At 35.2% G+C, this 22954-nt stretch overlaps 1 protein-coding gene across 1 annotated transcript in view; it reads right to left on the minus strand.

The window, feature by feature from the left end:
- Positions 1–11503, minus strand: part of LOC117908691 (peroxisome biogenesis protein 5) — a 51757-nt gene extending 40254 nt beyond the window's left edge. Inside the window, exons 1-7 of the mRNA XM_034822368.1 lie at positions 11284–11503; positions 10721–10855; positions 10487–10640; positions 9018–9211; positions 8308–8559; positions 7692–7805; positions 6733–6900 (exon numbers count right to left, since the gene is read on the minus strand). Of these exons, the coding sequence (XP_034678259.1) occupies positions 6733–6900; positions 7692–7805; positions 8308–8559; positions 9018–9211; positions 10487–10640; positions 10721–10855; positions 11284–11403 (1137 nt within the window). The 5' untranslated portion in view covers positions 11404–11503. The remainder of the gene's footprint in view (positions 1–6732; positions 6901–7691; positions 7806–8307; positions 8560–9017; positions 9212–10486; positions 10641–10720; positions 10856–11283) is intronic.
- Between the last annotated feature and the right edge of the window lie 11451 nt (positions 11504–22954).

Genomic DNA, 22954 nt, shown 5'->3' on the forward strand with positions numbered 1-22954 from the left:
ATTCTAGATTCTGGCGCTTCTGATCACATATTTGGTAATAAGGATCTTTTCTCTTCTATTACTACTACCTCTGCCTTACCTACTGTTACCTTAGCTAATGGTTCTCAAACTGTGGCTAAAGGCATTGGTTTGGCACATCCTCTCCCTTCTCTACCTCTCACTTCTGTCATTAAACTCCTGAGTGTTCCTTTAATCTTATCTCCATCAGCAAAATCACTCGTACTCTTAACTGCTCTATTACTTTTTCTGATAAATTTGTGACCTTGCAGGATCGGAGTATGGGGAAGACGATTGGCATAGGACGTGAGTCTCAAGGCCTCTATCACCACACCTCGCCTTCAACTCCTGCAATTTGCATTTCTACTGATGCTCCCCTCCTCATCCACAGTCGCCTGGGTCATCCTAATCTATCCAAGTTCCAAAAAATGGTCTCTCGTTTTTCATCTTTATTGTCGCTTGCGTGTGTCTTGTCAGCTTGGGAAACATACTCGTGTCTCGTTCCCAAAGCGTTTGAATAATCGGGCAAAGTCTCCTTTTGAACTTGCCACACTGATGTTTGGGGTCCTTGTCGGACCACGTCTACTTTAGGACTTCAGTATTTTGTCACTTTCATTGATGACTATTCTCAATGTACTTGGTTATTTTTAATGAAAAATCGAGCTGAGTAAGTCTCTATTTTCCAGAAATTTATGCTGAAATTCAAACTCAGTTCAATATTTCTATTCGTGTGTTACGCAGTGACAATGCCAGGGAATATTTTTCTGCACCATTTACTTCATTTATGTCCCAACATGGGATCCTTCATCAGTCTTCTTGTGCTCATACTCCTCAACAAAATGGGGTAGCTGAACGTAAGAATCGACATCTTGTTGAGACAGCTCGTACTCTCCTTCTCTGTAGTAATGTTCCTTTTCGTTTTTGGGGGGACGCTATTCTTACAGCATGTTATTTGATTAATCGTATGCCCTCATGTGTATTACACGATCAAATTCCTCATCCCCTTCTTTCCCTGACCAACCACTTTATTTCCTTCCTCCTCGTGTTTTTGGTTGTACTTGTTTTGTTCATATTCTCACTCCTGGATAGGACAAACTTTCTACCAAAGCCACAAAATGCATCTTCTTGGGATACTCCAGACTTCAAAAGGGTTATCGTTGTTATTCCTCCGAGACTCATCGCTACTTTCTCTCCACTGATGTCACCTTCTTTGAGGACTCACCATTCTTCTCCACCTCTGAGTCTCTTCCTGTTCTTGAAGTCTTATCCCTTTCCATTATCTCCCCACCTGATGCAGTGCCTTCTCGCCCACTTTAGGTTTATCATCGCCGTCATCGTGTCGTTGTCCCTCCTTCTTTGGCCGAGGTACCTGCTGACTCATTTCCTATCCCTTCGGTTTCTCCTGCCCCGGATCTGTCTCCTTCTGCTGACTTACCCATTGCTCTTTGAAAAGGTAATCAATCTACTCGTAATCCTCATCCCATTTACAATTTTTTGAGTTACCATCGATTATCTTCACCCTATTCTGCATTTGTTTATGCTATATCTTCTGTTTCTCTTCCCAAGAGCACCCCTGAGGCTCTTTCCCATCCAGGTTGGCGACAGACAATGGTAGATGAAATAGTTGTTTTACACTCCAATGGCACTTGGGATCTTGTTGTTTTACCCTCTGGTAAATCTACAGTTGATTGTCGTTGGGTCTACACAGTTAAGGTTGGCCCTAATGGTCAGGTTGATTGCCTTAAGGCCCGCTTAGTTGCTAAAGGCTATACTGAAGTTTATGGTTCTGATTATGGTGACACTTTCTCTCCTGTTGCCAAGATAGCTTTTATTTGTCTATTGCTCTCCATGGCTGCTATGCGTTCTTGGCCTCTTTATCAGTTAGATATTAAAAATGTTTTCTTTCATGGGGATCTTGCTGAGGAAGTTTATATGGAGCAACCACCTGGTTTTGTTGCTCAGGGGGAGTCTGGTTTAGTGTGCAGGTTACGTCGTTCTCTATATGGCTTGAAACAATCTCCTCGAGCATGGTTTAGTCGTTTTAGTTCTGTTGTTCAGGAGTTTGGCATGTTTCGCAGTACAGCAGACCATTCCGTTTTTTATCATCATAACTCTTCGGGGCAATGTATTTATCTGGTAGTTTATGTGGACGACATCGTCATTACAGGCAGTGATCAAAATGGTATTCAGAAACTAAAGCAACACCTTTTCACCCACTTTCAAATTAAAGATTTGGGGAAACTCAAGTATTTCTTAGGGATTGAGAAAGTTCAATCCAGTTCCGGTGTGGTTCTTTCCCAAAGGAAGTATGCTTTAGACATCTTGGAAGAAACCGGTATGTTAGACTATAAACCGGTAGACACTCATATGGATCCAAATGTTAAACTTATACCAGGACAGGGGGAGCCTTTAGGAGATCCTGGGAGATATCGGCGACTTGTAGGTAAACTGAACTACCTCACCATTACTCGTCCAAACATTTCTTTTCCTGTAAGTGTTGTTAGTCAATTCCTACTGTCACCATGTGATAGCCATTGGGATGCTGTAATCCGCATTCTTCAATATATCAAAAGCACACCAGGCCAAGGTATGTTGTACGAGAACAGAGGTCATACCCACGTTGTTGGTTACACAGATGCAGATTGGGCTGGCTCACCCACAGATAGACGTTCCACTTCCAGGTATTATGTTTTTATTGGAGGTAACCTAATATCTTGGAAGAGTAAGAAACAAGATATAGTGGCCAGATCTAATGCTGAAGCCAAGTATCGAGTTATGGCTTTGGCAACATGTGAACTCATATGGCTGAAACATCTTCTTCAGGAGTTGAGATTTGGAAAGGATGAACAGATGAAGCTCATCTGTGACAACCAAGCCGCTTTGCATATTGCATCCAATCCAGTCTTCCATGAAAGGACCAAATACATTGAAGTTGACTGTCACTTCATTAGAGAGAAGATCGCATCAGGATGTGTGGCGACTAGTTTTGTCAATTCAAATGATCAACTAGTAGATATTTTTACTAAATCTCTCAAAGGTCCTAGAATTAAATACATTTGTAACAAGCTTGGTACATATAACATATATGCTCCAGCTTGAGGGAGAGTGTTAGATAATGTACAGTTATTTCAGTTATTTACTTTTCCTTTTTTTTCCTTATTGTATTGTGGGTCCTACTAGCATGTATATATATACCCAAGTCCAATGTGTATTATTAATAGTTTTTTTAATAACAAAAATTAGGGATTCTCCCTTTTCTCTCTTTTCACAGAGCCTTTAGGTCTCTATTGTCCAATCCGGGGGACTAGCGCCCTTCTTTATCTGAGTTGCAATTTGAGACACTAAAGACTTTGGACGCTTTAGGGTTAGAGGAGTCTTTCTCGGAAGATGAGGTTCTTGGTGCTCTGTTGGGATGCAGTTGGGACAAAGCACTAGGGCTAACGGGTTTTCTATGGCATTTTGGCATTTCTCTTAGGACTTTGTGAAGGATGATGTGATGAGATTCTTTAGGGAATTCTATGAACATGGCAACTTTGTAAAAGCTTGAATGCAACATTTCTAGTTTTAATCCCAAAAAAAGTGGGTGTTGAAGATTTAAAGAATTTTAGGCCTATTAGTTTGGTGGGGGGGTTGTACAAGTTGCTAGCCAAGGTTTTAGCTAATAGGCTAAGGAAGGTGGTAGGAAAGGTGGTTTCTAAGGCCCAAGGAGCGTTTGTGGAGGGTAGACAAATCCTAGATGCAGTGTTGATCACTAATGAAGCCATTGATTCGATCTTGAAGAATAACAAGTGCGGTATCTTGTGCAAGCTTGACATAGAGAAAGCATATGACCATGTGGATTGGTCTTTTCTTCTCATGGTAATGCATAAAATGGGTTTTGGGGAGAAGTGGATCAAATGGTGCATTACCACTGCAAGTTTCTTTGTGTTGGTTAATGGCACCTCTACTAGTTTCTTTCAATGCTCGAGGGGTTTGAGGCAAAGAGATCCGTTATTGCATTATTTATTCGTGATTGCTATGGAGGTGTTTAGTTGTCTCCTAAAGAGGGTAGTGGATGGAGGTTTTTTGTAGGGCTGCATAGTGAAGGAATGGAGTGGAGAAGGGGTTTAGATATCCCACTTGTTATTTGCTGATGATACCTTGGTGTTTTGCCAAGCTAACCAAGATCAGATGACCTATCTTAGCTGGTTGCTTATGTGGTTTGAGGTCGTGTTAGGGTTAAGAATAAATTTGGAGAAAAGTGAATTAATCCTAGTGGGTAGTGTGGTGAATATTGATAACCTTGCTATGGATTTCGATTGTAGAGTGGGCAGCCTCCCTTCCACTTACTTGAGTCTTCCCTTAGGTGCACCGTTTAAGTCTGTGATAGTTTGGGATGAAGTGGAAGAGCGGTTCCATGGAAGGTTGGCTATGTGGAAGAGACAATACATTTCCAAAGGAGGGAGGACAACCCTAATTTGAAGCACGTTGTCAAATTTACCCATTTATTTGATGTCTTTGTTGTGTATGTTAGGCTCAATTAGACAAAGACTAGAGCTTATTCAAAAAGATTTTCTTTGGGGAGGTGGAAACTTGGAGCAAAAGCCTCATTTAGTGATATGGGAGTTGGTGTGCTTAAGTAAGAAGAAAGGGAGTTTGGGAATCAAGAGTCTTTCCACTCTCACTAAGGCTCTTCTTTGTAAATGGAATTGGTGGTTTGCGAATGAGAGAGAGGCTATGTGAAATCAAGTGATTAAAGGGAAGCATGGGGAAGAGGGAGGGTGATGGGGGAAAGCCTTTTAAAGTTTATTCAAGGAAGAAAGTGAAGACCTAAGTAAACTTTAAGTATGATTAATATTAATTAGAATTGAATTGGGATTAGTATTTGTTGGAGTTCAATTAGGATTAGCTAGTTGAGTTATAATATAATTAGAATTTGAGTCATGATAGGTTATTAGAGTCCTAATAGACTTTGGATGTTATAATTAGAATTAGAATCATAATAGGTTATTAGAGTCCTAGTAGACTTTAGATTTCTTAGAGAAAGCCTATAAATAGGCTAATCAATGTAAATCAAAGGAATGAATTTGATAAATAATATTATACTTTCTTTCATTACAAAGTTGCAACCCTCAATGGTGAGACTCCATTGATTTTCTTCTAGGTGAGACTCCTAGAAGGCCTTAGTGAGACTCTAAGGTTTTCCATCTTTTCTTCATTGTTTCTTCTTTCTCTCTATTTCTTATCTTATAATTTTCTCTACCATAAAATTTATTCTTTGTTCCTCTCCTTACACCCTAAAAATAAAACCCTAGCCCACCTACCCTTGAGTGTAGGCAACCATCCTAGGGTTGTCCTACATCAGAGGGGGTTGGTGTTCTCGGGAAGTGAGAGATGCATATGGTGTTGGGTTATAGAAAGGGATAAGGATGGATTGGGACATTGTGGGTACTAGGATTTCCTTCTCTATTGGTAATGGGCGGAGGGTGAATTTTTGGAGGGATAGGTGGTGTGGGGATTCTCCTTTGAGTGTGTCCTTCCCAACTTTGTTTGCTTTAGCTATTGATTAGAAGGCGTGGGTGGTGGATATTTAGGACCCCTTGGCTAAGGGGGGTCGGGGGGATGGAACCCTTGTTTCTCAAGATCCTTTAATGATTGGGAGGTGGAGGAGGCAGAATGCTTCTTGAGGCGACTGCATGGGAAGAAAGCGTGCAGTGATGTGGAAGACATGGTTTTTTAGACCAAAACAAAGTGTAGGAAATTCTCGGTCAAATCCCTCTACAATGCTCTAGAGTCGGACAGCCATTCCTTGTTTCCCTTAAGTTGCATTTGGAACGTGTGGGTGTGGGTGCAGCCCAAGATTAGCTTCTTTGCTTGGGAGGCTATGTGGGACAAAGCTTTAACTATGGATTTAATTCAAAAAAGAGGGTGGGCCTTAGCAAATAGATGTTTTTTGTGCCATAAGAAGGAAGAGACTATAGACCACCTTCTTCTTCGTTGCTCTAAAACAAGGGTATTGTGGGATTTGTTCTTTACATTGATTGGGGTGTCATGGGTGCTACCTTCTTCAGTTAGAGTGACTCTCCTTAGTTGGCATGGTTCTTTTGTGGGCAAAGAGCGTAAGAAGGTGTGGAGAGCAGCTCCTCTATACATCTTTTGGACGATTTCGAAGGCGAGAAATAGATTGGCATTCAATGATGATGTCCTTTCGATCCAGAGACTCAAATACTTTTTTATTTTTTCCCTTTGGTCAGAGGCAAAGTTGTTTATAACTGATCGCCCTCTAACTTTAGTTGGTTTTTTTTTATTGGTTAGGCTCTAGTTAAGGTTGTTTGTTGACCCGACTGGGCGATATTTTTCTTGTTCCTTTTGGCCGTTTTGGCAGTGGGTGTATAGGTATTGTATACCTTGAGTCACTCTTTTGGCTTCTCTTTTCAATAGATCTTTTCTTTACCTATCAAAAAAATAATATTGGCAGCCATAAATCTTCAAACAGGAAGAATCCACCTAAAAACAAAGAAGCAAAGAAAGAAAGGCGGCAAGGAACCTAAGGACCTCAAGGGGTCTAAAAGTTACCAACCAAATCAATGAAGTCAAAAAAAGAAAATATGAATGGAGGTAAGTAACACCTCCTTTCGGCCAACTTATCAACTTAATTTTTTCTGATATAAGATTTTCTGCTTTCGTCAGGACTTGGAGAGAGAGAAGGAAAGAGAGAGGAAGGGAGACTTCATTTTTTACCAAGTTGATACTTACCGCATCATGCACAAATTGGTCAGCCCAATTAAGACCCCCACTATATTGCTGTTGAAATTCTCCTGCCCAATCCCCAGATGAAGATGATGCACCTGGCTTGACTTGATTATCATCAATGATAAGTTCACCTCGACTCATCTTTGACACAAATTGGAGAAACTTTGAATTCTGCAAGTCCCAAAATTTAAAATGAATTTTTAAACTAGAGACAACTGAAAAAAATAAAAAATAAATAAAAAGACAAAGGATTATATGATAGACAAGTAAACAACACACAGGCTGCTAAAAATAAATTTCTTTTGCGCCCAGAATACAGTAACTACATCAATCTCGTATGGCATCAGTAGAATTTGATGAACATAAATGTCAAGATTGGTGATGAATGCAATAGTAAGCCTGAATGCTTAAATGCTGGCCAGTCATGTGGTACAACATTTCTGAGTAACAACTTCAGACATGCCCATACAAGCATTGATCCTGGACAGCTTGCGCGCACCATTTATTGCAGAAGTAAGCACTTTATATCTTAGAAAAGCAGATGACAAACAAAAACAAAACAATTCTTGAACACTTGAGGCACATCTATCTACACAGGCAGATTATTTCTTATTTATTTATTATTATTTTTTATTTATTTTTAAAGGAAAATAAGATTAATATATTATTGGGGACCAATGAAGAGAGGGTGGAACCCAATTATATGGGAAGAACACAAAAAGCACAAAAGAAGTGAAAAAGTACAAAAGCAAACAAAAAGGGATCACTAGCAAGCCTATCCATGCCTAAATTATCAACAAAATCTAAGAAATATACATTAGGAAGCTTCAAACCTGAATGCAGCACAGCATCAAAGACTCTAGAATTTGTTTCTTTCCACAAACATCAAAACAGACAACTGAGGACATCCACTATGCAGATATTTTAAGTAAAGCATATTACTCCTGATGCAGAATATGAACCTGAAATTTAGGGTCATTGTTTTGAGCTAATGTGTGTGCAAGCATTCGAGTCTGCTCCATTGCAGCTAAGTTTGAGATATTTGCACCTCTCATTTGTGCAATCTGAGTTTGTTCCTGTAAACAACAAAATTAGAATCAACCAAGTGTTGTATGACTTATATAGTGAAGCAAAAGGTGCACCGAACAGGGATGCAATAATTGAAAGTTATCCACTATGCATGTCCAAATAAATGAAAGAATAAAAGACTTCATGATAGTATAAGCAGGCACTAGGAGAAAAATGAGAATAACTACTCCAAGCACATGAATGAGGGACCAAATAGAGCAAGCATCTGGCTTAAACCTAAACATTTGATTACATGGGAAAGGAGAATGACAAGTAATTGGGGAAAGGAGAACAGAAAGATGCCATACTGATTTTGAGAAACAATACAAGATTTAGTAGACTTAGCATCAAATTTTCAATAAATCTAGTTGCAAAAAATCACCCTCAACAGGTCTAGTTATTATAATGCTCCAAGATTGTCCAATAGAATGTAATAATCAGATTTCTATGTCTGACAGCCAAGATATCTACACATGCAAATGATGCATAACAATTACAATACATTCCTACCTGCTCAAATTCAGAAGCCCAACCATTAGCACCGTGTTGTTGCACAAATGAGTGAGCCCAAGCATCAGGACCACCATGCTCTGCTCTGTGTTGTCCAAATTCAGCAATCCATCCATCTGCAGCATGAGGCCCAGGTCCCAGGGCACCCTGAGATTCATTCCAATACTCCTCCAGCTCCCGAAATCTTCCAGGGGGAGGCCCCTTAGCCTGGATATCACTATCAATTTCTAAAGAACATAATAAAGCATTCACCTGAAAAAATAACAGTTCAAATGAATTCACAAGGATCAAACAATTGAGAAAATAAACAGGTATAAAAATAGAGGAAAATAAAACCAAACAGTAAGTCAAAAACAAGTTCCCAAAGCAGATTCAAGTGATCACAAGGAAATAAATATAATGCAAATAAGGTTTTGATTTGGGTGTCAAATTAACCAAAATGCATAAGAAGTGGTTTTCAGATCCATGAAAAGTGAGCTTAAGGTATGGCATTTGGAAGAAATGGCTCTAAAATACTGGAAACACAAAACAACTCTGATAACCTGAAAAAGCTCATAGCCAGGAAAAGGAACTGGTGATAAAGATGATGATTTCTCTTTTGTAGTTGGCTCAACTAATGACAGTAAAAAAGCAAGTGAACAATCTGAATAGGAACTTTACAAGACGTCAACAATAATGTGCAGTTCTCTTTGAACAAAAAGGCACCAAACCTGCGCATTAATAAAGTCTTCACTCTTATCAGCAAAAAAGTGTCGGGCCATGATGCTGCTACGATCACGAATGCACTGTTTGTCACCTTCTGACAATCCTAATAGGGGAAGGGGAGTGGGACGGAAAGGAATACCACCACGGCTACTGTCAACAAATGTGTGCAGAAAGCTTGACAATACTCGTTGTGGAGTCCCTGCAATATACAAAGTAGGGGAAAAAATGAGACATTCATGGACCTATTTTTCAAATTTAATGGCATTGTGCACTTCCATTTTCCAACTGCTCTGCATCTCATCATCCCATAAACCTGGTTTAAAATTTCCATCCAGTTTCAACTGCTAGCTGCACTTACAAAAACAACTGACCTCTGTTGATGCCTTTGGGCTAGCATTAATTAGTTTTTTTTCCAATAAAAAGGTTCTCTCAAGGTCTGAATCCATGAAAGAATAGAAGCTTCAGAAACATTAAAAAACAAAAAACCAAAAAAAAAAAAAAAAACCAACATACGAAAACAAAAAACAAAAACAAAAGAAAACAAAAGGCTAAACTAAATTCCAACTAGGACTCCAATGGTTATTAATATCAATATAAAATTCCAGAGCCCCTAAACATCCACCACCCTATTACATGCCCTTGAATACAATTTTTTCAGGGACTGGGGTGTTTCTAACAGTCAAATCCATTTAATCCCAGACCTTAGGACATGGAGACAGGGCTACTAATTTAATTTCCTTCTTTCTCATTCCATCCCAAAGGCCAGAATTTGTCTATAACTAAGACAGAACAACCATCTGAACTTAATATTACTGATAATGAAATAAGAACATAATCTTTTCCTTTGTTTTTTCTATGTTGAATGCACCTGTTGGATCTGTGGCCAACCAGTGGATATGTCAAACACAAAACTCATACCCAAAGCCTCATCAAGTCATGTAATTCACATATCTAGAACTGTTCCTTCAAAATAAAGCCACCTAGTAAAACTGCTAAATCCTCAAATTGCCTTCTTACAATTGAAAGCATACTATAATTACATTATCAAAGTGGGCCATGTCCAACCCTCTTGGTGGTAGATGTTTCCAAGATATTCAAGATGAAGATACAATTTGAAACTCAATCAACAGCCTTTTTGATAGAGAGCTAATAGTACTAGATTTGTTTTGTCAGGATGAAATGCTTGCTTAGTTTCTGGTCAAAAAGAAAGGAAAATGAATATAATATACTGCCTCTTTGTCCCTTTTAGCATTGCCAAATCATCTTTTTTGGAATTTATTCCATATTAATGCTACGGAATTTCTCTATCACTATCCATATCACTACCATATATTGTTTCTATTACTGAAAAGAGAGAGTGGTTTCTGACCCTTGCAATCAGAAGAAAAGAAAACCACTTTAGAAGAAAAATGTGAGATGAATTATTAACATTCGCATCCCAAATTCACTCCAAATCAAAAGGTTTCAGTATTACCATCCAAAGTTGGTTGAAGCTGGGTGCGAACTCCTCCATCATGTATGCGCCCTAGCTCTGGATGGGCAGGGACTGGAGGATGGTGTATCTCATTCCATGCATCAGCAAGGTCACTCTGACCTGCAGAGTGGAATCCACGGAGGAATTCCGAGCCCTAGCATAAGTGAAGAATGTGTTAACAGAGACTCCAAAAAAATCCAGCAAGAAAGATTGTACAGACAAATCAGATCAAACCGATGCATTAGGTTGCAGAAATTGTTGCTGATCAAACTCGGACCCCGGCAATGTCGCCAAACGATCATTTGTCTCTGAGTAGAATTGACCATCAGAACTTGTGGGTATTGCAGTAGGAATCTCATTCAGCCGTTCCTGCTTGGATAAAATCGAGCTACCAAATAAATTGATTGTCCGTAATTATACATACTAACTGCAGACCAAATGACGAAAACCCGAAACCACAACCAGAGTACGAAACAATTCTTGTACAATTACAGGCCTATGTTTCAAAAACCCTACTGCATGCGGCTAAACTGCCATACCCTCACAAACAGATCAAACCACAAGGAACTTTCCTTTCTTTTGGCTTTTCCTTATCAAAACGAAGCAAAAAAGAGAGAAATCAAGACAAACGAACAAAAAGAACACCCAAAAAAGAAAAAGAAGAAGAAGAAAACAGTCCTACCTTTTGAAGAAGCACAATCACAGTTGAGTGGCAACAGAAAAAAGTTCATAAATCCATAAACCAGAAATCAAGTAATTAAAAGAAAAAAAAAAAGAAATTGGAGAGGAAAAAGCACCTGTGTCTTTGAAGAGGAGCCAATAAGGGCGTTGGCCAGAGCACCGAGAGGATTCGAAGAAGAAGAAGACCCTGGAACGGCACAAGCCGCTCCACCCGTAACTAGCTCTCGCATCGCCATATTCTCTCTCGTTCCCCGATTTTCGATCCTCCCCACACTTCCCTATAAATCCTTGGCCTTTCTGTCTCTTGCGACTATAATAATGGATACACAGCCCTTACCCTTTTTCCGTTTTGCTTTTGGTTTTCGTTTCTTTTTAGTTTCCACCTTGTTATTTATTTATTTATTTATTTTCCTTTTTTTTAATTTAATTTCGGTACGATAAAGCACTAGCGCTTTGGGATCCGCCGATAGGTGATAGCCTCTACTCTCTGTTTGTTTCCCGGGTTACGCTATCCCCCGCTGGAGTGAAATTATTTTCTGACGTAATCAAGCCACCGGTCCACCATCATCTACCCTGTATCATCCCGCTGTCAGGCTGACGAGGCAAATTAACATAAAAGAAAGGGGAAACCATGTAACCATAAGTCAATTAAAAAAAATAAGATTTTAGAATTTTACTTTTTTTTCTTTTTCGATTTTAGAATTTTTTTGTTTTCAATTTTAATGTAAAATAAGAAAAAATATTATCTAATTGTGCTTTCAAATTTGTTTCATAATTACCCTCAAAAGTAAAAAATTACACATCAATTTAATAGTGTACATGTTTTATTTATTTTTATTATTTTATTTTTATCACATCAATATATCTCTCTTATCACGCACGTTCCTATTTTTTTCTTTTTCCTTTTTTTTTTCTCTCGTATCACCATAATTCATTGTCACCTATTATAGTTTTTATTATTATTATTCTCTTTTTCTTTTCATGGACCCACAGTTTTCACGTGTGTTCTCACCTGAATGGCGAGACTCGCTTTTTATTTATTATAATTTTGATTTTAAAAAAAAAATTGAAGTCGTTATTTATTTTTGTTTTATTTTTAAAAGGAACAAGTCATTATTTATTTTTGTTTTATTTTTAAAAGGAAAAACAAAATAAAAAATAAAAAAAAAACATAAGCGTGACTCCTGAAGGAAAAATAGGTCTGTGAAAAACCAAAGTCGAGTCCGGGGTCAAGTTACCTATTGAGAAGGTACGGTGGTGAATCGTAACACCCCTCTTAATCTGTATACGTACGACCTCTACTAAACAAATTAAGGGAATTATGACAATTAATTAATTAATTATGAATACCAGGAAAAAATAATCATGCAAATTAGTATGTATAAATTATGGTGAAAATCAATATATATAAAAATAATGATTAAATCTAATTACAAAAATACACAAAATAAATAAAAGCAATTATGTAAAATGATTTATTAAATTGAATAATAAAAAATATATATATTAAAAAAATTCAAGAAATTTCAAAGGATTTTATTAAAAACAATTTTGAATGAGTGATTTTAATTTATTTATTTACAAAATATTTTTTCAAGTGATTTGATTTAATTTAATTTGTATTTAATTTAAAAAAAAAACTACTTACACTGTATCAAAAGAATTTATTACAAAATTTAAATTTAACAACAAAAAATATTTTTACTTACTTTTACAAAAAAATGAATGAATTTTTAAATTTTATTTATAAAAGTATTTTGGTTCATTTTCATTTAAAAAAAGTGATTTGTACAAATAATTAAAACAAAAAAAAAACATAACTTTATTTGCAAAAGAATTTTTAATTAAAAAAAAATCCTCTATTTCTAAAAAATTACTTTTAACCCCATTTTAAATAAGGAAAAAAGAATTTATTTTAAAAAACATTTTTTGAACAATTTTATTAAAAAAATAATTTTTGAGACAACTTCATTCACAAAACAATTATTGGACAATTTTTATTAAACAAAGAAAATTTTGGACAATTTTATAAAAAAAATCCAAATTCTACTAAAAACAATTTTTTTTTACTTTTCTAAAAGCATTTTTCTAGTTTTTATTAATAAAAAACTCCTTTATTAAGAAGAATATTTTAAAATTATTATTTTATTAAAATATATTTACTGAATTATTCCTTTTATTTAAACAAAATTTTTAGTTTGTTCGATGTTTAAATTTGTACATAACAAGTAAAAAATACATAAACAAATATTTACAGAAATCAATTAAATAAAATCAAATATAAGTGGGAAATCAAATATGTACCCAAATAAGCTTACAACAAGCTTAATGTTTTCCAACAACTTTTTCAATTTCACTTTCTTTCATAAAATTCCATATTCCACGTGTCATAAATTTGTACTCAACCAACAAAATTGTAGAATGGGTCCATGTAAAAATAAGAATAGCTCAAATATAAATATAAAAAAATGTATAAAGTCCAAAACAAATATTCAAACCTAAATTCAAACTTCAAATTAGTCCGATAAATTTCACCAATTAAAAATGGGCCCAAATTAGCAAATATAACCCAACAAAAATATCTCACATGTCATGGGCCCTAATCTAAAATTTTCAAATTAATAGCCAAAATTTAAGCTCAATTAATCAAACCCAAAACACAATAAATTAAAATAAATCATATTAGGCCTAAATTTAATATCCCATAATCCAAACATAATTTAATATGCAAACCGAAATTCACAACCAAAATCAACCCAATTTAATATAAAACTCACATCCAAAATATACCACAATATTATATCATATCTAAATTAAATAATTCAAATGAGTACAATCATATAAAAATTATCAATTAATCTAACCCAAATTAATAAATTCCAAATTAATTCACCAACAATAAATCATCCCAAATTTCATATTAATTCTCCAACAACAAATTAACCTCAATTCCATATTAATTAACAAAAGTCAAATTTCATATTAATTCAATAATTCAAATCTCACAAACAACAATTACTATTAAAATCAAATAAAAAATTAATAATAATAATAATAATAATAATAATAATAATAAAAATGAATATAATAAGAAAATAGGAGAAAATTTTGGATTGAGGGGCGTTAGAAATGGCGTTGGCATCACGCCACCGACAGTGGCAACGAAGACCGTCGAAGATGGGAAGTGGTTGTTCGGGTGGAGATGTGGGTGTGTTGGAAGAGAGGAAGAAAATTAAAAAAAAAAAAAAAAAAAAAAAGGGCTGTGGAGTTGGTCTCGTGGGTGGCAGTGTGTGGGTAGGAAGAAAAGAAATGGAATAAGCAAAAAAAAAAAATGGAGGAAAAGAAATGGGTTGTGTGTGGGGGGTGTTGTGGTCGTGCTGCTGGAAGAGAGCTATGGTGGAGTGTCTGGGAAAAAGAAAAAAGAAAAATGGGGAAGCCAAAGAAAAAATGGGGGTCGGTTGTTCCCTAAAAAATGGAAGAATAAAAGAAAGGGAGAAGAGTGAATAGATGAGGGGGAATGGTGTTTGCACGAAGGGGGTATGGGCGTGGTATGGGGGTAGGTGAGGGTAGGTGGAGGAGAGATGAGAGAAAGTGGAGAAAGAAGAGAGAGAAGAAGAAAAAAAATATATATATATATAATAATAATAATAATAATAATAATAATAAAACAATATACAAAATAATAAAAACTAAGAATTAATAGGTGAGTGAGCCAAAAAAATCAAATGTAATCAGGTTTGAAATTTATTGATAAAATTTAGTTCAAAATTAATGTAAAAATAAATTTTGGACAAATTTTGAGGTCTACAAATATGTCCATCTTCGGTAAAGTTCACGAGTAAAGTGAGTGTATACACAAACAAAATAAAGTGGGCTCTGCTGAAGAAAAAGAAAGACCACCAAATTTGTCCCAGTATGACACGAGCTCTCTTAAAACAAAACAAGAACAAAGATGCTCTAAAACCTTACAAAAATGAAAAGACAAGAATGGAAACTCCTAAGGTGCCTCTAAAGTTACACTATGGATCCAGACTACCCTTGAAAAGTCTCCAAAAGTGACTCGAAAATTGATATCAAAGTTGAGTAACAGTCGAACCACCAAAAAGCATAGGAACAAATGCGTACAAATGGAAAAACCATGTGTACCATGCGAGGACACAAAGCATAGGGTATCCAACATTATGACCGAAACACATGTTATGAGCTAAAAAGACTATGTTGTGTGCCATGGAGGAGGGAAAACTCTATGATATCATGATAAAGAAATGATAAGCACAATGTAACGAAGTGAGGAAAAGAGCAACGAGTGCAAAGTTGTGAGGATAAGGTGCACATTGCTAATCGATATGAAATGAACAACACCGAGCTATTATGCAATGAACAACTCAGGACTGTAGCATAATTAACAAGTCAAGGATGTGGGCACTGAATGCCTAAAGGTCGGCCAAAAGAGAGAATGCCATACGCAACCTCTAGGTTAAATAACTCAAGAATGTCTAAAGATGATGAACAACTCAGGGTTGTAATGAAATGAACAGCTCAAGGCTGTAGATGTAATGAACAACTCAGGATTGTGGATGCAATAAACAACTCAGGGTTGTTGATGCAATGAACAACTCAGGGTTGTTGATGCAATGAACAACTCAGGGTTGTTGATGCAATGAACAACTCAGGGTTGTGGATGCAATGAACAACTCAAGGTTGTGGATGTCATGAACAACTCAAGAAGAGTGGCACTGTAAACCCAAAAGGGGATATCGCGGTATGTGACTCCAAGTCAAACCACTAAAAGATGACCAAGATGAGGGTGATCAACTCATTAAAAATGGGGATCTAAATGCCTCAAGAGAGGGGGATGCCTCATATGAAACTTAAAGGAAACGAGTAGCGCTAATGAAACTAAAAAAATGAAAAGACGTCACAACTAAAACTAAAAGATAACAAACTCAAAACTAAAGTGCAATGAACAGCTCTAGGTTGTGGATGCAATGAACAACACCGGGCTATAATGAAATGAACAACTCTAAGATATGGGTACTATACGCCCAAAGAGGGAGATCGTGGTTTGCGACTCTAAGTCAAACCACTCAAGGGTGACTAAGATCAGGATGATCAATTCACTAAAAACGAGAACACAACTATCTCTGGAAATGGGGTATGCCCTAGATGACACTCAACAATAAAAGGATGACATAAATGAAACTAAGACGAGAAAATGCCATAAATAAAACTGAAATGATAACAAACTCATAATTAATGTGCAATGAATAGCTCTGGGTTATGGATGCAATGAGTCCAATTTTTTCCTGATTATGTTTCCTAGAGTTGCACCCTGACTATTCGACTTTTCCTTTATGTTTCATTTAGTGTTGTGCCATGACTGTTTGACTTATTTCATGTATTCTTAGAGTCGCACCCTGATTTCCTTTCTTTTTTTTCCCCTTATCTTGTTTACCCATTCATTCCCTCATTTGATGGCATGGTTCCTAGTTTCACATAGACATCGTCACTGTCTCATTTAGCAAATCCTTCCTTGAGGTCTACGTGGATGTTACATGTTTCCTTACTAACATATCAATGAGCACGTTTCGTAACTTTAGAGAGTCTGCACAGTATTGAGACAAATTTAGTGGTATTTTTTATTCTTTGACAGAGCCCACTTCATCTCACTTGTGTATACACATACTTTACTCGTGGACTCTATCGAAGAAGGGTATATTTGTAGACCCCAAAATTTGTTCAAAGTCTTTTTTATTTTTATATTTTCGTTTTATTTTCTTGTTATTTTATTTCTTTTCATTATTATTATTATTATTATTATTACTATTGTTATTATTATTATTATTATTATTATTATTATCATTCATTTTCTTTCCCCTATTCACACCCACCTTCCTCATCATTTTTTTCTTTCCTCTTTCTCTTTCATTTTCTCTCTATTACTTCCTCACCAACACCATACCCATGACTCCTATCCTCACCGTTGTCACTCCTCTCACCATCGACCACTAATTCTACCATGCCACCCTAACCCCTGTCTATTTCTCTCATTCTCTTTCTCTAAACCCACCATCACTCAACTCACCTATCTCCATCTCTAACACTAATCTCCCTACTTTCTCTCTCTCTCCTTCTTGATCCCTTCCTATGCTTCGACAATGAATTGGAGAATTAGAGTATCATCCTCCAAATGGGATGAGACTTCTCATTGACACCTAGTTCGACTCTCACAAGACCATCACCACCATTCGTACCACATCCATTGCTTAGTTTTTCCTCTAGGGTTCTTCAAAACTTCGTAAATTTTCCTCTTCTGATTTCTACAATAATTTTTTTATGGATTTGGGCCCCTTTTTGGGCTTAGCTTTGGGTTTTAGGTATAAGATTTGGACCCTTGTTTAGTTTAGCCATCCATTTGAGTTAGGTTGTTGATTTGGATTAAGATTATTGGATTATTGAGTTTTGTTTTTGGGCCATAATTTGTTTATACATTTCATTTGGGCTCTTTTTGTTGAATTTTTGAATTGTGCTATTGGTTTGGATTTGGGCTCAAGCCTTTGTTTACTTATTGGGCTATTACCATCTTTGGTACATGGGCTGTCACCCCCTTTTCTCTCTCTCTTTGGTTTTGTATGGCTTGAATGATTAATATGTGACAATTGGAGGCGATGAGATAGATAGAGGTGATAGATTGACAGGACGACTTGATGGGAAGAAAAAAAAAACAGCTCTGCAAGTTTTCATGATGATTTTTGTTTTGGGGCTTTTGGGGTATTTATTTGGGATGAGAGTCAAAATGTAAAAGAGGGGAGATGGTTTTCTCTTAAGGGGTCTGGTTTTTAGTTATTTATTTATTTATTATTATTGATAGAGAGTACTAAGAATACTGGGGATTTCACCTTGAAGCCGTTTGGGATTATCTTGCTGTGCTTGGGTACATCTCGACCTGTTCCATATATTTATTTTAATTTATTTGTTTTAGTTTTGTAAACTCAATTTGTATATATTGATTTTTGATTAGTTGGTTTTGTTTGATTCATTTCCATTCATATGTACTAAGTTACAGAGTTATTCATTTGTCTATCTATTGTTTGTTGTTTATTGTTTATTATTATTGTTATTATTACTATTTTTTTATTGGCGTGACTATCTTTTTTTCATTGTTTATTATTATCATTATCATTATTATTATAAAAATTTGAAATAATTTTCCTTTTTTAGGTAAAGATAAAACTTGAAACATTTTTATTAAATAGAAAATGATTTCCTATTTGACATATTGTGGACCTGCGAAATTTGCATGATGCGCTCCTAATCAATGGCGAGACTTGCTTTTCATTTATTGAAAAATTTTGATTTTTAGAAAAAAACTTGAGTCGCCACTTATTTTTGTTTTATTTTTTAAAGGAAAAACAAAATGAGAAAGAAAAACCCTAAGTGTGACTTCTGAAGGAAAAACAGGTATGTGAAAAACCAAGTTTGGGTCTGGGGGTCAGGTTATTTATTTGGAAGGTACGGTGGTGAGCTGTACCACTCCTCTAAGCCCGTATACATACGACCTCTACTAAACGAATTAAGGGAATTATGATAATTAATTAATTAATTATGGATACCAAGAAAAATAATCATGCAAATGAGTATGTACAAGTTATGGTGAAAATCAATATAGACAAAAATAATGATGAAATCTTATTACAAGAATACACAAAATAAATTACAAGAGGATTATGCAAATTCATTTATTGAACTAATTTTTTTTTTAAAAAAAGATGTTTGAAAAAAAATTAGTTTCCCAAAAATTTCAAAGGATTTTATTAAAAACAATTTTGAATGAGTGATTTCAATTTATTTATTTACAAAATATTTTCTTCAAGTGATTTGATTCAATTTCATTTGTATTTAATTTTCAAAAAAAGTTATTTACACTTATTGTATCAAAAGAATTTATTACAAAATTTCAATTTGGCAACAAAAATTATTTTAATTGCTTTTACAAAAAATGAATGAATTTTTACAATTTTATTTACAAAAGTATTTCAATTTATTTTTATTTAAGAAAAGTGATTTATACAAAATTTTTAAAAAGACATAGCTTATTTGTAAAAAGAATTTTAATTAAAAAGAAAAAAAAATTTTAAATCATCTATTTCTAAAAAAATACTTTTAATCCCATTTTAATTAAGGAAAAAGAATTCATTTAAAAAAAAAAAACATTTTTTGGACAATTTTATTAAAAATTAAATTTTTGTGGCAACTTTATTTACAAAACAATTTTTGGACAATTTTTATTAAACAAGGAAATTTTTGGATAATTTTATTAAAAGCAATTTTTCAAATTCTATTAAAAACAATGTTTTTTTTTTTTTGGATTTTTCTAAAAACATTTTTTTGAATTTTTATTAATAATAAAAAATTTTCTTTTATTAAGAAGAATATTTTAAAATCATTATTTCATTAAAACATATTTACTGAATTATTTCTCTTATTTAAACAAAATTTTTGATTTGTTCGATATCCAATTCTGTACACAACAAATAAACATATACAAACAAATATTTACAGAACTAATAAAATTAAAACCAAATAAAAGTGAAAAATAAAATATGTACCCAAATAAACTTATAACAAGTTCAATATCTTTTTATAACTTTTTTATTCTCACTTTCTTTCATGAAATTTCGTACTCCACGTGTCATAAATCCGTACCCACCTCATAGAATGACAAAATAGGCCGATGCAAAAACAAAAATAGCCTAAATTTAAATATTCAAAGATGTACAAAGTCCCAAAACAAATATTCAGGCCTAAATTAGTAAACTTAACCCAATATAAATATCCCCATGCCAATAGCCATAGTGCAAAATTTTCCAATTAATTATCAAAATACAAGCAAAATTAGTCAACCCCAAATACAATAAATCAAAATAAATCAAATTAGGCTTAAATTTAATATCTCAAAATTCAAACCTAAGCAGCTCAAATCATAATCAAAACCAAACTCAATTTAATAAATAAATTAAACCTAAAATCACAAACCATCACTGCACATAATGAGAGAAAAGAAGAAGAGGTAGCCAACCAATAGTGGCTCGCCAGTGGTGACCGACTGATGGTCCTGTAGGCGGGCTGTTCGTAAGAGGTAATGGAGCCAAGGTCGGAGATTTCACTTTCATGCTTGGCCGGTGGCCCCGACCATGTGGGAGTTGGGTTGTGAGTGGAAAGAGCTGCTGATGGGAAGGAAAAAGGCCTAAAGAAAAAAAGAAAAAAAAAAAAAAAAAAAGAAAAGAGCTAAGAAGAGATGGGGGTAGCCGACCACTTTGGGTGTTTGGGTGTGTCTTGGGGGAAAGTAGAGGATGGAGAAAAGTTGGAGAGAAAAGAAAAATGGGGGGCTCCGATCGTGTGGGAGTGAGTAAGGAGAGAGAGAGGAGAAAAACTGAAGCAAAAAATTCGGGCCTATGTGGGAGATATTTTTTAGGGGTAGAGAAAGGAAAAAAATGGAGAAAAAATTAGTCCCGACCACTTGGGAATGAGGGAAAAAAACTAAAAAAGAAAGAGGGAGAATGAGAAGAAAGAGAAGATGGAAGAAGAGGAGAGAGATGAGAGGTGACGTAGGGATATGAGGGGAGGTATGGGAGGAGAGAGAAAAAGTGGGTGGGGTAGGTGGGGAATGTAAGAAGAGAGAGAAGAGAGAAAAGAAAGAAAAAAGAAAAGGAATAAAAGAAAAATAAAAAAAATAAAATAAAATATAAAATAATAAAAACTAATAATTAAATAGTGAGTGGACCAAAAACATCATATGTAATTGGGATTTAAAATTTATTGATAAAATTGAGCTCAAAATTAATGTAAAAATAAAAATGTGACAAATTTTGGGGTCTACAAATATGTCTCTCTTCAGTAGAGTTCACGAGTAAAGTGAGTGTATACATAAACGAAACAAAGTGGGCTCTACCGAAGAAAAAGAAAGACCACCAAATTTGTCATAGTATGACACGAACTCTCTTAAACCAAAATAAGAACAAAGAGGCTCTAAAACCCTACAAAAATGAGCAAGAACGGATCAAGTAAGAAAAAAAAAAAAAAAACTCCTAAGGTGCCTATAAAGTTACACTATGGATCCAAAACTCCTGAAAAGTCTCCAAAGGTGACTCAAAAATTGATACCAAAGTCGAGCAGCAGTCGAACCACCAAAGAGTATAGGAATGAGTACAAAAGGAAAAACCATATGTGTACCATATGAGAACATAAGGTGTAGAGTATCTAACAATACAATCAAGACAAATACTACGAGCTCACAGAGTTATATCTTGCACAAAAGATGAGAAGAAACTCTAGAATATCATAATGAAGTGAGAAGCACATATGCAACAAAGATAGAAGTAAGATGGAATGTGAAAACTGTGAGAACAAAGCATGTAATGCTAGTGATTATGAATATCAAGAGTTGTGGCTCTGACTAACAAGAATGACTCTAAACGCTAAACTGAGAGAAAAAAAAAGGCTCTAGAAGCCAAACCAAAAAGCGAACTCTAAACACCGAACTAGAAGGCCCATAGGTGAAGACCTACTGTGGTGATACAATTGAAATGCCCATAGATGTCAATCTATGGTGATGAAACTCTTAAAGGCCCACAGATAAAAATCTATGGTGGTGATAATCTCAAAGGGCCAAAAATAAAAATTTGTTGTAGTGAATCAACTGAAATGCCCATAGATGTCCAATATATGGTGGTGAGATAACTAAAAGAAATGCTCATAGATGAAAATCTATGATGGTGAGATAACTGTAACAAATGCATACACAATCCATGGTTGTGAATTTGAAATGCTCATAGATGTCCGATCCATGGTGGTAATAAATTAATCAAGGCTCATAGATAAAAATCTATGTTGGTGAATCTAAAATGCCCATAGATGTTTGATTTATGGTGGTGAAAACTGATCAAGACCCATAGATGAAAATCTATGGTGGTGAATCTGAAATGCCCATAGATGTTTGATCCATGGTGGTGATAAACTGATTAAGGCCCATAGAAAAAAATCTATGGTGGTGAGAACTGATCAAGGCCCATAGATGAAAATCTATGGTGGTGAATCTGAAATGCCCATAGATGTCTAATCTATGGTGGTGAGAACTGATCAAGGCCCATAGATGAAAATCTATGGTGATGAATCTAAAATGCCCATAGATGTCTAATATATGGTGGTGAGTCTAAAATGCCCATAGATGTCTGATCTATGGTGGTGAGAAAACTGAAACAAATGCTCATAGATGAAAATCTATGATAGTGAGAGCTGATCGAGGCCCATAGATAAAAATCTATGGTGGCAAATTTGAAATGCCCATAGATGCTTGATCTATGGTGGTGAATATGAAATGCCCATAGATGTCTAATCTATGGTGGTGAATTTGAAATGCCCATAGATGTTTGATCTATGGTGGTGAATTTGAAATGCCTATAGATGTCTAATCTATGGTGGTGAAAAATGAAATGTCCATAGATGTTTGATTCATGGTGGTGAGAATCACTGAAAAAATAGGGATGCCTAAACAAACCGATGAAAGAGGAATGCCCTAAAAAACTGAAAGAAGGGGGGGATGCCCCAGACAAACTGACAGTAGGAGAATATCCTAAACAAACTGATGAAAGAAGAATGCCTTAAAAAACTAAAAAAAGGGGATGCCCCAGACAAACTGACAATAGGAGGATATCTGAAACAAACTGATGAAAGATGAATGCCTTAAAAAACTGAAGGAAGGGGGATACCCTAGACAAACTAACAGTA

Source organism: Vitis riparia, chromosome 19 (genome assembly GCF_004353265.1).
Source record: "Vitis riparia cultivar Riparia Gloire de Montpellier isolate 1030 chromosome 19, EGFV_Vit.rip_1.0, whole genome shotgun sequence".
Classification (NCBI taxonomy): domain Eukaryota; kingdom Viridiplantae; phylum Streptophyta; class Magnoliopsida; order Vitales; family Vitaceae; genus Vitis; species Vitis riparia.